Source organism: Chiloscyllium punctatum, chromosome 20 (assembly GCF_047496795.1).
Source record: "Chiloscyllium punctatum isolate Juve2018m chromosome 20, sChiPun1.3, whole genome shotgun sequence".
Taxonomy (NCBI): domain Eukaryota; kingdom Metazoa; phylum Chordata; class Chondrichthyes; order Orectolobiformes; family Hemiscylliidae; genus Chiloscyllium; species Chiloscyllium punctatum.
The window spans coordinates 24,949,296-24,966,551 of record NC_092758.1 but is presented as its reverse complement, the minus strand read 5'-3'; the positions used below and the strand labels follow the sequence as shown (position 1 = coordinate 24,966,551).

Here is a 17,256-nt window from a genome sequence, read left to right as displayed (position 1 = left end):
ACCCGGGTCTCTGGCGCTGTGAGGCAGCAGTGCTAACCACTGTGCCACCGTGCCGCCCAAGAAAAGTAGGGAAATTACATTTCAGTTTAACAAGACATTAGTGAAACCACAACAGGACATAAACGTAGCAGAAGCAAAACATAAATTTTCTAGACTAATATCTGAAATGGTGGTTGGTCTTAAAACAAAAGGATGCACAAACTAGGCTTGTATCCACTAGTTGAAAACAATGACTGCAGATGCTGAAAATCAAATACTGGATTAGTGGTGCTGGAAGAGCACAGCAGTTCAGGCAGCATCCAACGAGCAGCGAAATCAACGTTTCGGGCAAAAGCCCTTCATCAGGAATAAAGGCAGTGAGCCTGCAGCATGGAGAGATAAGCTAGAGGAGGGTGGGGGTGGGGAGAGAGCAGCATAGAGTACAATGGGTGAGTGGGGGAGGAGATGAAGGTGATAGGTCAAAGAGAAGAGGGTGGAGTGGACGGGTGGAAAAGAAGATAGGCAGGTCGGACAAGTCAAGGAGACAGTAAGTGAGCTGGAAGTTTGAAACTAGGATGAGGTGGGGGAAGGGGAAATGAGGAAGCTGTTGAAGTCCACATTGATGCCCTGGGGTTGAAGTGTTCCGAGGCGGAAGATGAGGCGTTCTTCCTCCAGGCGTCTGGTGGTGAGGGAGCGGCGGTGAAGGAGGCCCAGGACCTCCATGTCCTCGGCAGAGTGGGAGGGGGAGTTGAAATGTTGGGCCACGGGGCGGTTTGGTTGATTGGTGCGGGTGTCTCGGAGATGTTCCCTAAAGCGGTCTGCTAGGAGGCGCCCAGTCTCCCCAATGTAGAGGAGACCACTCCTCCCTCACCTCTATCCAAGGCCCTAAAGGAGCCTTCCACATCACTCCTCCCTCACCTCTATCCAAGGCCCTAAAGGAGCCTTCCACATCCATCAAAGTTTCACCTGCACATCCACCAATATCATTTATTGTATCCGTTGCTCCCGATGTGGTCTCCTCTACATTGGGGAGACTGGGCGCCTCCTAGCAGAGCGCTTTAGGGAACATCTCCGAGACACCCGCACCAATCAACCAAACCGCCCCGTGGCCCAACATTTCAACTCCCCCTCCCACTCTGCCGAGGACGTGGAGGTCCTGGGCCTCCTTCACCGCCGCTCCCTCACCACCAGACGCCTGGAGGAAGAACGCCTCATCTTCCGCCTCGGAACACTTCAACCCCAGGGCATCAATGTGGACTTCAACAGCTTCCTCATTTCCCCTTCCCCCACCTCATCCTAGTTTCAAACTTCCAGCTCACTTACTGTCTCCTTGACTTGTCCGACCTGCCTATCTTCTTTTCCACCTATCCACTCCACCCTCTTCTCTTTGACCTATCACCTTCATCTCCTCCCCCACTCACCCATTGTACTCTATGCTGCTCTCTCCCCACCCCCACCCTCCTCTAGCTTATCTCTCCATGCTGCAGGCTCACTGCCTTTATTCCTGATGAAGGGCTTTTGCCCGAAACGTTGATTTCGCTGCTCGTTGGATGCTGCCTGAACTGCTGTGCTCTTCCAGCACCACTAATCCAGTATTGTATCCACTAGTATTTAAATGAATAAGAAATAGGACAATTGAAACACAAGGTTCTGAGGATCTTAACAGTGTGGATGTGGAAAGGATGAGTCCTCTTGTGGGGGAATCCAGCAATTGAGATCAATATTTACAAATAAGGAGTTGTACATTACTACACAGGACAACTTTTCCATATGGTCTTCAGTCTTTTGAAACCTCTTCCTCAAAGGCATCATTGATTATTTATAGGCAGAGGTAATAAGGGGATGTTATTGGGGTTAGGTGGAAATGTCGAGTAGTCAGATTATACACAATCTTAATGAATGGTGAAGTGAGCTAAAGGGGCTAAGTGGCTTATTCATGGTCCTAATTTGTATGGCACACTACATTCATCAATATCGGAGAGAAGTGAAAGGATGATGCTGAATATATACACTCCTGAACACTAAACGCAAAAGTTGACAATCTTGAAGGCTACAATCAAAGTCAAACACGGAAACAGACCCTTCAGTCCAACTTGGCCGACCAGACATTCAAAACTAATCTAGTCCCATTTGCCAATACTTGGCCCCTATCCCTCTAAACCCTTCTTATTTATGTACCCATCCAGATGCCTCTGGCAGCTCATTCCATAAATGAGCTCTTTGAATGACTACAAGAAGCAAAATTGGTGATAAACTTAATAAAACGGAATTCTCAAAAGCAGAGGTGACGTTCTTGGGACATAACATCGGTCAATCTCCAATCCAGTTTGAATTTAGCATATTGACAATCTTAAAGCCAATGAAGCCAATGACATAATCCGATGCTTTTGGGGGGGGGGGGGGTATAAGACTGGAGAAAATTGAACAATTGAGAGGAGAACTGCCAAACATCAACATGTAAAAAGACTGCCCAAAAAATAGCTCTCTTAAAAGGTACCTTTATCGATCAGTAACCAGTGAAGCAGAAATCCCCAAGAAGAAGAAAAGAAGACCAGAGTTCAGAGAAAACGAACTCTGCCTGATTTTGAGATAAGAAGTTTTGTTTTGTAAATCATAATCTGGAGTTTTATTGGGCTAGTATTATAGAAGAGAAGGTAACAAGTTAGAGTTAGTAATTGTAAATAGTTGTTAGTTAATTATTCTCTGTTATACTTTAAGAAATAAAGTTGCTAATTTTAATTTAAGTAGTTCTTAGCCTATCGAATTTTCACAGATTATTGCACGGGATAAATTTTTTCTGTGTTGCTGGTTTTAAATTAAGCAGAAGAGTTTATTCAATGTTATAACAGTTTGGGTGCTCAGGTCCATGATTTGAACTGGTTTAGACATATTTGAATAGATTTTGGGGTACAAAAATTCCCACCAGATTATTCGGTGACTTATAGTTGATTAAATTAAAAGCAAGAGAAATGGTTCTTAAAATTGTGAAAAAGGTTCTGATATTTGAAGTTGATTCTCAAATTTGCCAAGAAAGTTTAGAAGGAAAACAAAAGGCCATACTTTTAAAATTAGCAAATAAGTTAGATTTAGGTTTAACCAAGGACAAAAGTAAAGCTGAAATTGTAAAGGAATTACTCAAACACTTAGGTGTATCAGAGAAACAGACGAGTTGCAGTAGAGGTAGAAAAACTTAAATTACAATTGAGGAAAATGGAGTTAGAAGATAAACAAAGAGAGAGAGAAAGAGAGAGGGGAAAAAGAGAGAGAGAAGTTTCTTAACTGAGCAACGAGAGAGAGAGAAGAAAAGGAGGGAGTCAAAAAGAGAGAGAATTTGAACTTGAGAAGTTGCGACTTCGTCAGCAAAGTCAATTTTAACATAATGGAGATTAAAAGAGGTGGTGATATATATAAATATGTCAAAGCTCCGCCACATTTTGATGAGAAAAATGTTGAAGCCTTCTTTATTTCATTTGAAAAATTGGCTATGCAGATGGAGTGGTCCGAGATTAATGGGTAATGCTAGTTCAAAATAAACTGGTAGGCAGAGCTAGTGAGGTATTTGCTGCACATTCAGATAAGGTGTTAAGAGATTATCAAGAGGTTAAACAGGCTATTTTAAGTGCTTATGTATTGCTACCAAAGCATTTAGACGGTGGTTCAGAAACACAAAGAAAGAACCAGGTCAGACTTATGTTGAATTCAAAATAATTAAATATAGTCATTTCGATCAATGGGTACATGGTTTGAAAATAGATAAGACCTTTGAAGCTCTAAGAGAGATTATTCTGCTGGAGGAGTTTAAAAACTCACTTCCAGGCATGGTAAGAATTCACATGGAGGAACAGAAAGTTCAGGAAGTGAGAAGGGCAGCAAAATTAGCAGATGAGTACATGTTGGTGCATAAGACAAGCTTCCGGCCAGAACTTTGTCCTGTGAAGGATAGAAGTTGGGAGAAGGGGAGATCCTGCACTACGAAACCAAGAGTAGAGAGCACTGGTAAGAATTTACCACAAGATAAAAAAGAAGCCCAAGAGGGTGGAAAGGAGGTGAAAGGCCTCAAGTGTTTCCACTGTGGTAAAGTGGGATACATAACGTCTCAGTGCTGGTCATTAAAGAAAGGCGCTGTGGGAAAAGATGTGGTTAAAGAAGCTAAGCCAGAGGCATTAGTGAAGGTAGCAAAAGAGACCCCAAAAAGAGCTGAAGAGCTGCAGGAGAGTGCACAGCCTAGGCAGGGGTTGGGTATGGAGTTAGTACCTGACCTCTATAAAGAATTCACCTCTGTGGGTGAAGTTTACTCAGAAAGAACTGGGGGAGAAGGACAAGAAGTTACAATTTTTAGCGATACAGGATCTAACCAGTTGCTGATAGTAAGAGATGAGCGAATATGCACTCTTTCTGATCTGTTACCCGAGAGTGTGATAATTTGTGGGATAGATGGACAGAAATTTCCATGCAACCAGCTAATCGAGTTGTTTGACCAAATGTTACATTATACTTCTTTTCAGAACACTTGGTTCTGTCAAGTAGATCTGTTGCTTTTAACTCTCTTAAAGGTACAGTATATCCACATCTTCAGAACACAGGCATTTGGTCCCTTGAGCTATTGCAAAATTATTCCATTTCCTGATGAACTAATCCGGCTTAAAGATTCCAGAAAGGAAAGTCTGTCCAAGCAACAATAATTCAGTGCAGATTACCTAATAGTGTAAGGTAAGAGCAAGTCCATTTTTAAAAACAATACATTGGAAGGTTATATATTGACCATTTATATGGAGCACTTGAGAAAGCATCGATCATACAGTTTTAGATTCTGTGGGGTAAAAATTTCAACTGATTCAAATAAAATATTGATAAAATAAAACAAGAAATCTCAAGTTAACCACGTTTGTTTGTTTAAATATCCAATTGATTAAAAGCCAACAAATCAAATAGCATTTCATATCAGTAAACAGCTGAGTAAAGGCTACTTTACACACTATAAATCAAATTTTTTTTTCAGAAATAGCACTTAGTAGTCATCTAAAGTCAGACTCCACCACTTACCCCATGCATTGCAGCAAGATATTCCCTATGTTCCAGCACTGACATTGCACACTTCTTATGAAATTAACATTCCACATTTAAATCACCCTCATCTCCACACAAGTGTCACCTTCTCACCACATTGTCCAGTCCCGCAACTGCTCATAATCCAGATTTCTCAAGTCTGCTCATGCTGATGGGTATCAATCCTTATGACCCAACCAATCTCTTTTCCAGAGCCTCGCATCTTCTGACTGTTTCCTCAAATACCAATGACATCTTTTGCCCTTGCTTTGCCATACCTAAATGATAACTGCCGCTTTTCATCCAACCACACTCTCCCATCTCCAGTTTGATACTTAAACCCCAGTCAGTAAATAAAGTAGAAAATGCTGGAGAAACTCATCAGACCTGGCAGCATCTGTGGAGAGAGAATCAGAATTGATATTTTGAGTCTGATATGACTCTTCTTCAGAACCTCCAGTCAGGTCTGGAGAAGTCACATCAAATTCAAACAATAATGGTTTCTCTCTCCACAGATGCTGCCAGACACGCTCAGTTCCTCCAGAGTTGTGTTTTTATTTTAGATATCCATTGGCATTGCGCTGCCCCTATCCATTAATTCTTGCCACCATATTACAGTGCATACTGGACTTTAAAAAGAGATGGATATGAAAGAACATTTCTCAAGGAAGAGTTCAGAGGGTCCTGCAGATATTGAATAATAAAGAACGTAGAGCAGATTTATGAAAAAAGAGCGAAAATGCAAAAAGAGACAGTGAGGGAGGGAAAAATAGGAGACATAAAAATGATCATGAGAAACAGTAGAATATAAATAAAGACTGAACAGAATTACAAAGTCAGAATAAACATAATGTTGTTGTTATAAAAAAAAAGTTTTTGTGTAAGAGCAACACTACAGAAGTTTTTTAAATTTCTCAGACTTAGAATGCAGGTGGAATTTTTCTCCTTTAGGAAAAAGCTTCAAATCCAATTAAAACATTGTATCATTCCAAAGCAAAATATTTCCATCAACAAATTACCTCCCTTCCCCACTTCCTGTTGTTTTTTTAAGCCCAACTCTACAAAAAGCTATAGGATTTTAGAGAAGCAAATGAGTTGGCCTCTTCAGAATAAACTCTGTTGTTGATGTTACAAAGACAAAAGGTCTACCAAACTGATTACCAGCAACTGTGCCATCCAATAAGCACAACAGTGTATACAAAATAAGCCATGAGACTGATGACCTATTATACAACAACAGAGGGCAGACTTTCCTTTTGTTTTCTACATATATTTCATATTAAAATAGAAGTCTTGCAATCCTAATTGCACTGACCTTAATAACATAACATCACAGGACAAACTGACAGTAATAGATAGAATCTAAACCACATCGTAAACTCTTACAGATCTTGTACATTAGCCAACCACTTAAATACTACCAGGGATTATTTTTTACTCACTGCAGAGGACCATTTAGTATTGTAATAAATCATATGAAAAACTGCAATTCTGACAATTCAACACCTCCATAGGCTGGATGCATGCATCCCTTGAAAATAGTAAAGACAAAAAAAAATGTTTTTTTTATTCATGTCATAAGCAAGAAATGAAGGATGTTGTTAGTGGGAGATTCAGCAATGATAGTGTCATTGAATGTCAAGGGGTGACAGCTCGATTCTCTCTTGTTGGAAATGGTCATTGCCTGGCATTCATGTGACATGAATTTCAAGTCCAATTCACAAACACCAAACCGATTCACAACATTTAGTAAATAGTTCTTCCTCTGAGAGCTGAGATTGCCCCAATCACACAAACATTAATTTAAAAAACATGACTTAAACATATATTTAAAAAACAGCATCTGGCATTTAACAAAATAAAAGTCAAGGAAGAGGATAAAAGAAAATAATTTGGTGACTGTAATCATACTTGATAAAAAGGAAGATGGTGTATCAGATCAGCTATCTAAACTAAAAGAATCTTCAAGGAGTTTTCTTTATTTCCTCATGGGACGTGGGCATCACTGGCTGGCCAACATTTATTGCCCATCCCTCACCGCCCTTGAGATGGTGGTGGTGAACCTCCTTCTTGAACCGCTGCAGCCCATGTGCTGTAGGTAGACCCACAATGACATTGGGGAAGGAATTCCTGGATTTTGATTCAGCAACAGTGAAGAACGGCAATGTATTTCCAAGTCAGGATGTTGAATGGTTTGAAGGGGAACTTGCAGGTGGTGGTATCGTCATGTATCTACTACCATTGTTCTTCTAGATGGAAGTAGCTGTGGGTTTTAAAGATGGCATCTAAAGATCTTGAGTGAATTTCTGCAGTGCATCTTGAAGATGGTACACACTCCTGCTACTGAGCTTCAGTGGTGGAAGGAGTGGATAGTTGTGGATATGGTGCCAATCAAGTAGACTGTTTTTCTTGGATGGTGTCATGCTTCTTGAGTGTTGTTGGAAAATGGGCAATATTCTATCACATGTAGATGGTGGACAGGCTTGGGGCGTTAAGAGGCAAGTTATTCATTGCAACATTCCTGTCCTCTAGCCTGCTTTTGTAGTCATTGTATTTATATGGCGAATCCAGTTGAGGTTCTTGTCAATAGCAACCTTGGGATATTGATAGTGGTAACATCATTGAATGTCAAGGGGCAGTGGTTAGATTGTCTCCTATTGGAGATGGTCATTGCCTGGCATTTGTATGGCATGAATATTACTTGCCACTTGTCAGCTCAATCATGGACATTTTCCAGATCTTATTACATTTGAATATGGACTGCTTCAGTATCTGAGGAATCGCGAATGGTGCTGAACATTGGGCAATCATTGGTGAACATCCCCATTTCTGACCTAATGATGGTTGAAAATGATTGGGTCTTGTGTCTCAAGATATCAATCCTTATTCTAACCACCTTATGTTATATTATCAGTTCTAATGAAACTATCTGTACAGTTCTATTAGTATTTCAGTTAGCTTGCTCTATTTCCCTCCCATCAGGTTACTGGTAAGACTATTAGGTGTCAACTCCACACATTGCGGTTCATAATAACCCTTAGGATTTTGCAGCATATGTTAGCCAATAGATAGCGTTCAGCAGTGAACTGCCAATGGCAGAAAGGTTCAAAACAACTTGACCAACTTTGAGAGAAAGAAGGGGCAGGTGGCTGAGGTGTTAGTGGGGGAGCACTTTGGGGCCAGTGACGATAATTATATTAGCTTTAAGATAGTGTTGGAAAAGAATAGACCGGATTTCAGAATTGAAGTTTAAATTGGAGGAAAGCTCATTTTGACTGTATTAGGCAAGAACTTTCAAGTGTTGATTGGGGTGAATGTTCACAGGTAAACCTTCAATAATGAGAGTTTACAGACAGTATGCTCCTATTAGGGTGGAAGTACATGTCTGATAGGTGTAGGGAATATTAGATGACTAGAGAAATTGAGGTTTTTGTCAAGAATAAGAAGGAAGCATGTGTCATGTATAGACAGCAGAAATCAAGTAATTCCCGAGAAAAGTATAAAGGCAGTTGGAGTACACTTAAGAGGGAAATCAGGAGGTCAAAAAGGGGACATGAGATAGCTTTGAGAAATAGGACCAAACAGGATCCATATGTCAAAGCTCAGGAAATGGATTTAGATACTAAACGAGTATTTTGCATCAGTATTTACTGTGAAGGAGGATATGAAAGGTATAGAACATGTTGAAATAAATAGCAACATTTTGAACAATGTCCATATTACAGTCGAAGTGGTGCTGGATGTCTTAAAATGCAAAAAGTTGAATACATCCCCAGGAACTGATCAGGTGTACCCGAGAACTCTGTGGGAAGCTAGGGAAGTGATTGCTAGGCCCCTTGCTAAGATACTTGTTTCATTGATAGCCGCAGGTGAGGTGCCGGAAGACTGGAGGTTGTTTAACGTGGTGCCACTATTTAAGGAAGGTAGTAAAGAAAAGCCAGGGAACTATAGACCGGTGAGCCTGGCATTGGTGGCGAGCATGTTGTTGGCGGGAATCCTGAGGGATAGGATTTACATGTATTAAGGAAGGCAAGGACTGATTAAGGATAGTCAACATGGCTTTGTGTTTGGGAAATCGTGTCTCACGAACTTGAATGAGTATTTTGAAGAAATAACAAAGTGAATTGTTGAGGGCAGGGCAGTGGATGTGATCTTTATGAAGTTCAGTAAGGCGTTCTGGGAAATTCGTCATGGTAGACTGGTTAGCAAGGTTAGATCATGTGGAATAGAGGGAGACCTAGCTATTTGGATCATTATTCAAAGAATCTTGCTCGAGGGTAGAAGACATGGGGTGTTGGTGGAGAGTTGCTTTTTAGACTGGAAGCTTGTGACCAGTGGTTTGCCACAAGAATCGGTGCTGGGTCCGCTTCTTTTTGTCATTTACACAAATGATTTGGATGCGAACAAAAGGGGTAGTTAGTAAGTTTGCAGATGACACCAAAATTGGAGGAGTTGTGGACAGCGAAGGTTACGTTAGTGTCCAAAAGGATCTTGGTCAGATAGGCCAATGGGCCAAAGAGTGGCAGATGGAGTTTAATTTAGATAAATATGAGGTGCTGCATTTTGTAAAGGCAAATCAGAGCAGGACTTATACACTCAATGGTAAGGTCCTGGGGAATAATACTGCACAAAGAGACCTTGGAGTGCAGGTTCATAGCTTCATGAAAGTGGAGTCGCAGGTAAATAGGATAGTGAAGAAGGTGCTTGATATGCTTACCTTTAAGTGTAGGAATTGGGAAGTCATGTTGCAGCTGTACAGGACATTGGTTAGGCCACTGTTTGAATACTGCATGCCATTCTGTTCTCCCTGCTATAGGAAGGATGTTGTGACACTGAAAATGTTCAGAAAAGATTCACAAAGACATTGCCAGGGAAAGTTTGAGCTAAAAGGAGAGGCTGTATAGACTAGGGCTATTTTCCCTGGAGCATTGAAGCTGAGGGGTGGCCTTATCAAGGTGTATAAAATCATGAGGGGCATGGATGGAGTAAATAGCCAATGTCTTTTCCCCAGGGTGGGAAGTCCAAAACTGGAGAGCATTAAGTTTAAGGTGAGAGAAGCAAGATTTAAAATGGATCTAAGGGACAACTTTTTCACGCAGAGGCTGGTGCATGTACAGAATGAGCTGCTAGAAGAAGTGGTGAAGGCTGGTACAATTACAACATTCAAAAGATATCTGGATGGGTACATAAATAGGAAGGGTTAAGAGGGATATGGGCCAAATGCTGGCAAATGGGACTAGATTTATTTAGTATGTCTGGTCAGCATGGACAAGTTGGATCGAAGGGTCTGTTTCCACACAGAATATCTCTATGATGGATGACTTATTCATTTTTTTTTACAATAATGGTTCACAGTATCAACTGCTGTCTAACTTTATCATAATAAAAAAAAGTTTTATGGACCCAATTATTTCAGGCTTTGAAATGTTCAAACATGCTCAGCACATTCAGCTAAAGTAGAAAAAACAAGTTTGCACTTTACAACATCTCACAAGCCTTAACGCCAAGAAAATAATTCTTCATGTATTAACTCATGATAGCCATTTCATGAAAATAGCATTTGAATATCTTACCTTCTATTCTTTCATTGCTTTTTATACCAATTCCAAATTCTTCACTCAATGCTTTTGATGAATTGCTACAAAGCCCTGATTCTGATCCAATTTCAGCTTCCAAGTTTAAAGAGGGTGACAAAACCTTATTTGGTGGTATAGATCTTGAAGAAATCTGATTATCATCTTCAGCGTGTAAACCGAAGTTAGCAATATCAGCAAGCAGTCCTGTGTCTTCAATATCTGTAGCAACATGGTTCAAAAGGGGTTCCCCTGAAGGAACCATAAAATGAGGGTCTATTACCAAGGGAGAGCTAGGTGGTGACAAGGAGGACAAGGAAGACCTAGGTGATAGCGAAGAAAGAGATTTTGGAGTCTCAGACAAAGACCTCCGTGCTTGAATCTTGCTTGAAGCTCCACAAGTATCTATGTAAGAGGAACCATTGCGAGAACTGACCACTTCATTTTCATGAATGGTAGTTATGCAGCCTGCTGGTCTGTTGCCTGGAATGCCCTCTTGAAGCAAGATGTCTAGTTTATACTGATAGTCAGAGTCTACGGTGTGGTCTGGATGATCATAATAGAGGTCAGTGAAGCTAACAGAGCTTGAAGATCCTTGGCTTGATGCAGCAAGGGATCCATGGCTGGACGTCAATGACCCTTTACTACTTCCAGATGATAGTGACAAAGTGCTGGTTGAGAGACTAAGACAAAAAATGTTATGAAATTATCAATATAGCAAATGTGACTTAATTACAAAAATCTAAATCTACAGAATTAAATCACAGTATGTGCCAAACAATTAGTTAGTTCATTTTAAATGACGTGGATTATGTTATAATTGTTTCTAAAATGTATGAAAGTAGCATACATTCATAGCTTACAAAATAATTTTCCAAACACAGAATTAAAAACAGCAGTTATTTGACATGATTCATTGATTCACATATTATTTCAACCATTAACCTGTGCAACAGCTTACCTTTGTAGCTGCGAATGCAATGATGAGGCTAAACGCGTTGCTTCTTCTAACTCCCTCAACAAGTTGTTTCTCCTGCTATGCATCTTCAATCTGTAGAATAAATAACATTATCACCAACTCATTAGTCATAATCCTCTTTCCTTTGAATTATTTTATTCCGGCATTCAAGTATCCACTGTGAATTGGAACATTAAACCTTCTCTGTGGCTAGGAAGATATACACTTGCTGTTGAAGGAGTGCAACAAAGATTCACTTGACTGTTCACTAGACTGATTCCTGATGTGGGAGAATTCAGTAAACTAAATGTATATATTTCCTAGAGTTTACAAGAATGAGAGGTGATCTCAGTAATTATATATATATATTCAGAAACTTATTAGGGTAGTTGCTGAGAGCTGGATTTCTTCCTTGTGAAGTCTGGAAACTAGGGGTCATAGTCCTTGCTAGTATTCTTATAGAATTCTCCCCAGTTTTCAGGTTCTTTGCTAATGAGGTTTTGAGATATATTTTCACATTTCATCTCTCAATGCTGTTATTTTAACAGCGCAGACACATTCTTATGTAAATATCACCTTTATTGTGCCACATCTTAAAGATAATCCAAACCAATGATCATTTATTGACCAAAAATATACAGGCTTCAATTTAAGTGACTTCTTCATGGCTATCATAGAGTCATAGAGATGTACATATCCTGAAAAGTAATTTCAACTAATGTCTTTTTATTTCCTTATTTTTGAGGGATAATACAGCAAGTGCGAGGCATCATAGGGCAATTAGGATATGCAAGAAATTATTGCATCATCAGTGATGCCCACATCCTGTGAAAGGAGAATAAACAAGTTGTTTGGCAATTCAGATACATGTCCTCACTTGTTTTGACTGTTCACAGATCTTCTATTATTCCATACAGTTTGAGATAATCAAAGTAATTTTGTCAATTTGTCAGCAATTTTCATGTGCATTTTGAAAATAAAAAATATTTGCTTGCAAATACATAAATTAAAAGATATGTTTTCATATTGCTGCACTTATCTCAGGAAGCTTGGTCACAAACCTTTCTGTCAGTGCTTTGCTTTGTGTGTCCCTTGCAGCCTGAAGATCATCTGCCAGTCGCTTCCTTTCTATCTCCAGCTGTTCTACTTCACTGTGTGCCCATTTACGAGGGTTAATAAACTGCAGCTCTTTCAAAAGTTCTTCTTTCTCATTGATCAGTATCAGCCTGTCCCGTTCCGCATCTAATACTCCAGGCCATGCCTCACTGGTAAGTTTAGCCAGTTCAATCTTGATATTTGAAATCCTGCCAATAAAATAAAATCACTACCAAAACCAAAACAGTGGCTATTCAGATGGGTTATCATTCTGGCATTAGGCCTGAAGCATTCCGCACAAATTTGACCAGAGGAAAAGAACATAGAATTTCCAGATAAGGCACAATTTAACTATGATTGTTGAGTAAAATGCTTTGTAGAACAAAATTAGAAATTGTTTGAAAATCTCAGCAAATCTGGCAGCATCTGCAGAGAGAAATAAGAGTTAATATTTTGGGTCCAGTGAGCTTTTTTCAGAACATTCTTTCAGTTTTTTTTGTTTCAGATTGTTGTAGACTTGTCAGAACTATTAAAAAAAAACTTCTCGGCCTGGACTTTTACCCTTCACGTGAATTGCAAAAGCCTACCCCAGAGAAACTTCAGTAAAGCCTCAGATGCTGCTGAATGCCAAGTTGGCTGCTTCAAAGATGTGCTTTGGAACTTTGTCCCAGTTTTAATTTTTAAAATTCGCAAGTTCTCACCCTCTCTGTGTGCACTATCCATTCTACCTCATGCATTCCACCCACATGCCCCTCATGCCCATTCCAAGATAGGTTATGCCTCTCACCCACGCCATCTGGACCCTTGTGCACCACTCAATAACAGTATGCCTCATTGCCCACCTCAATCCTCTGTCAGGCTAAGGTATTACCTCCCACTAACCCCCTATAGTCTACCATACCACCAATATGAAGCCTTGTATTTCCATGCTCTTTCATCCATTACACACTGCATAGCATTAATGAACCCTATAATAGCAAGATTTTGTATAAAAATAAGCTTTCTTGGCTGAAAATATTCTTGGCTGTTGGCCCAGATAATCACCAGTCTTTGAAGCAGCTGACCCCATAGAAAACATTAATTAAGTAATGATTATGCAATCTCTGCTGTCAATTACATAGTGTTTGTTTCGACAGGGCTTACAGTTTCTGCTATTGGTATTTTAAAGGGGTAGATGCTTGATACATTTACTGGCCTGAAACAAAGAGGAGGATTTTTAAAGAAATTGGAAAGTTATCAATAAATGACTGGCTCATTTTTAAAGTTTTGTTTGAAAACAAATATATCACATTTTCATCCCTCCAGAGTCTCCCCAACACAATGGAAATCCAGCATATCATACATAACAAGCCACTAATTGCTTGTTGAGAGGTCAGGAACTCACTGCTTGTAAGGGTAGGAAAGACAATTTATTTTTGTTCCAATATAATGTAAAAATAATAACGTCTTGGAAAGATTATTAAAATCTATCAGTCTTGACTCTATATCTGCAGAAAATTGATTTGTATTTATTCACTGTCACAGTTTCAGGCATTTGAAAGCATCTTATACTTAACTAAGTACTTTTGAAGCAAGTGAACCTTTGCAATGCAGGAAAACAGCAGCCAAACTGCATTCAGAGACTTCCCACAAACAGCACAGAGCTAAGTGTCAGATAACTTTTTTTGTGATGTTGACTGAGTGACAAATATTGGGCAGTGTTTGCTAACACCAGCACCTGTGAGAGGTGTGCTAAACCAGAAACACATAGGCACACTGCTTCATCATGTAGCATGTACAATCATGTCATAAGCAAGCATCACATTATGCATGTTCCTTAAAATGCACACTTTTCACAGAATCCCTACAGTATGAAAACAGGCTATTCGGCCCAACAAGCCCACACCAACTCTCCAAACAGCATTCCACCCAGACACATCTCCCCATCCTTTTCCTGTAACCCTACATTTCCCATGCTAATGCACCTAGCCTATACGTCCCCAAATACTACAGGCAATTGAGCAGGGCCAATCCATCGAACTTGCAAATCTTTGGACTGTGGGAGGGAACTGGAGCACCTGATAGAAACCCACACAGACATGTGCAGAATACGCAGAATCCATGCAGACAGTTGCCTGAGAGTGGAATTGAACCCAGGTCCCTGGCGCTATGAGGCAGCAGTGCTAACCACTGAGCCACCATAGTGTTCAGTGGCTGACAGTCAGGATGTGAGGAGAGGAAGCACAGTAGGGGAAAGTGTGCAATTCAGGAGGGAAGGGACAGAATCATAAAGATGGGAGAGAAGCAGATGGGTAGGGAGAATGAATCAGATCTGGAGGGAGTTGAAGGGAGAATCAGATGGCTAGGGGAGAGGATCAGATGGATGAGAGAGAGTCTGCAGAGGCTGGAGAGAATTGGAGGGAATAGAGGGGAAGATTGAAAAAGACAGCAAGACCAAGGGAGAAATAGGACAGAGGGGAGATCAAGGAGAAGAGACAAAACTGGGGGAGAGGGCAGAGAAATGAAGGGAAACAGAGAACTGGAAGAAAGGTGGGAGGTGAGGAGAGAGACTCTCATGGGTTCCAATCCAAAGCCTAACACTCCTCTCCCTGATCCCAACCTCTCTTTCATTTAGAGCCACGTGTCCCAGAACTGTTTGAATGTACCCTGGCAATTTAAAGTAGTGCACAGTCCATATGCACTTGTGCCAGTTAATGCAGCCTAAATATTGGCCAGGAGATTGTAGATAACTCCCCTCCTTTTCATGAAGTACCATGGGATCTTTTAAATGCATCTGAGAGTATGGATAGAGTCTTGATTTAACATCTCACTGGAGACACGGCACCTATAACTGTGAAATACTTGCTCCGTATTGCAACAAATGCTAACCAAGAGTTGTTTGCCTGAAGTGAATCTTGGAAAATAAAATCTTTTGTCCAGCAAAGAACGTGCTATTAAAACAACTACTGCTGACATGATCAGGTTGCTTGAGAAACAATTACTAAAAGCTAGTTTAGCACTAACCTTTGCTTTGCTTCTTCATATTGCAGGCTCAGTCTCACCTTCTCAGCCAGTTTAGCATTATTGCTAGAAACAAACTGAATAACACAAGACAAGGTAAAAATAGAGCACAATCAAAAATTACAGGCTAGTGGTTTTTGGTTTTGGCTGATGTAAGTGGTCAATTCAGAGTAAGTACTGCCTAGATTTAACTTAAAAGATGTAGCAAGTTGAACATTCACTTTTTAAGGCATGTACCTCATTTTTCTGTGATGTACTACTATAGAAAATAATCAAGTCATTAAGTCTTGTTAAAGAGTATACCAATAAGCCCTCTGAGTCTATAGGATTATAACTGATTAATACCTTAACTTCATTTAATGTTCTAATACATGCAGATTCAAGAAAGGTCAATTGATTCCTGAATTTGTTCTTTTTGCAGGATGCTGGTGGCACTTAGGTGTCCATCGTGATATCCCAGTGAAGTTTATTATTAATTCAAAAATTCATTAATTATGTAAAACAGCCTAACAATAACAAAATATGAATGTCATTATGTCATAACACTGGAGCAGAACCCCAAAGTACATATGAACATACTGACCTGCTAATTGCATGTATTTAAAAAAAAACACAGACAAAAGATAACTGTGGATGTAATTTCAATGTCTATCTGAATACGAACACTAGAAGGTCACAACTGACTGGGCGAGTGGAACTTCAAACAGCTACCCTTCAAAAGGGAGGAAGGGCAAATGATTTTCTGTGGCTACAGAGATAACAAGAGGCTAAGCACCCTATCCTCTTAGCAGAAAGCCACCTCCTCTAAATTTTGTCCCAAACTGCAGATGTCAGTGTTTCCTCCTTTTCAGGACTGCACAAGAACAGGTGTTAAAAGCCAATTTCAACACTGGTCAACTAGTGGGCAGCGTTATGTGCTACGAAAGTCACAGCTGAGCCAACTTGCAGGCAAAAGAAAGAAAAAAGAAAAGTTTATTTCTTTGCTGAAATCAGAAAGCAAGCAAAATCAGTTGACAAGGAGGACAAAAGGCACCTAACATCAAGTGCCATCCTAACAACATTCACGTTACCAGTATCACCCAACATAACAGCTACGATGTCCCATTGTCAACTGTTCACAGAACTCAGAGACTGATCCCTGTATCTTTTTTAAACTTCTATATTTTGTAGACTCACATCTCATCTGTTTGTATTTTTGGCTTTATATCTTTTTGCATTTAGCAACTAATAAACCATAAGAAATAGGAAAAGAAGTAGGATGCTCAGCTGCTTGAGTCTACCCTGCCATTTAATCAGATCATGGTTGATCCCACTCACATCCACTTTCCTGCCTTTTTCCCCATAACCCTGATTTCCCTGATCAAGATCAAGAATCTACCTCAGCCTTAAATATACACAAGGCGTCTGTTCCAAAGACTCTCAACTCTCAGAGATAAGGAATTCCTCTTTATTTCAGTTTGAATTGACACCCTTTATTCAGAGACTATGCCCTCTGGTCAAAGACTCTCCCATGAGGGGAAGCATCTTCCAAGCACTTATCTTGTCAAGCCCCTGAAGAATCCAATATGGCTCAATGAAATCACCTCACATTCTTCTAAACTCTAG

At 40.1% G+C, this 17,256-nt stretch overlaps 1 protein-coding gene across 2 annotated transcripts in view; it reads right to left on the bottom strand.

The window, feature by feature from the left end:
- Positions 1-17,256, bottom strand: part of LOC140491968 (protein KIBRA-like) — a 154,463-nt gene that overhangs the window by 61,985 nt on the left and 75,222 nt on the right. For both annotated transcript variants that reach the window (XM_072590508.1, XM_072590509.1), the window contains 4 exons: positions 15,655-15,728; positions 12,618-12,860; positions 11,560-11,649; positions 10,599-11,281 (listed from right to left, as the gene is read on the bottom strand). In XM_072590508.1, coding sequence (XP_072446609.1) covers positions 10,599-11,281; positions 11,560-11,649; positions 12,618-12,860; positions 15,655-15,728 — 1,090 coding nt within the window. The remainder of the gene's footprint in view (positions 1-10,598; positions 11,282-11,559; positions 11,650-12,617; positions 12,861-15,654; positions 15,729-17,256) is intronic.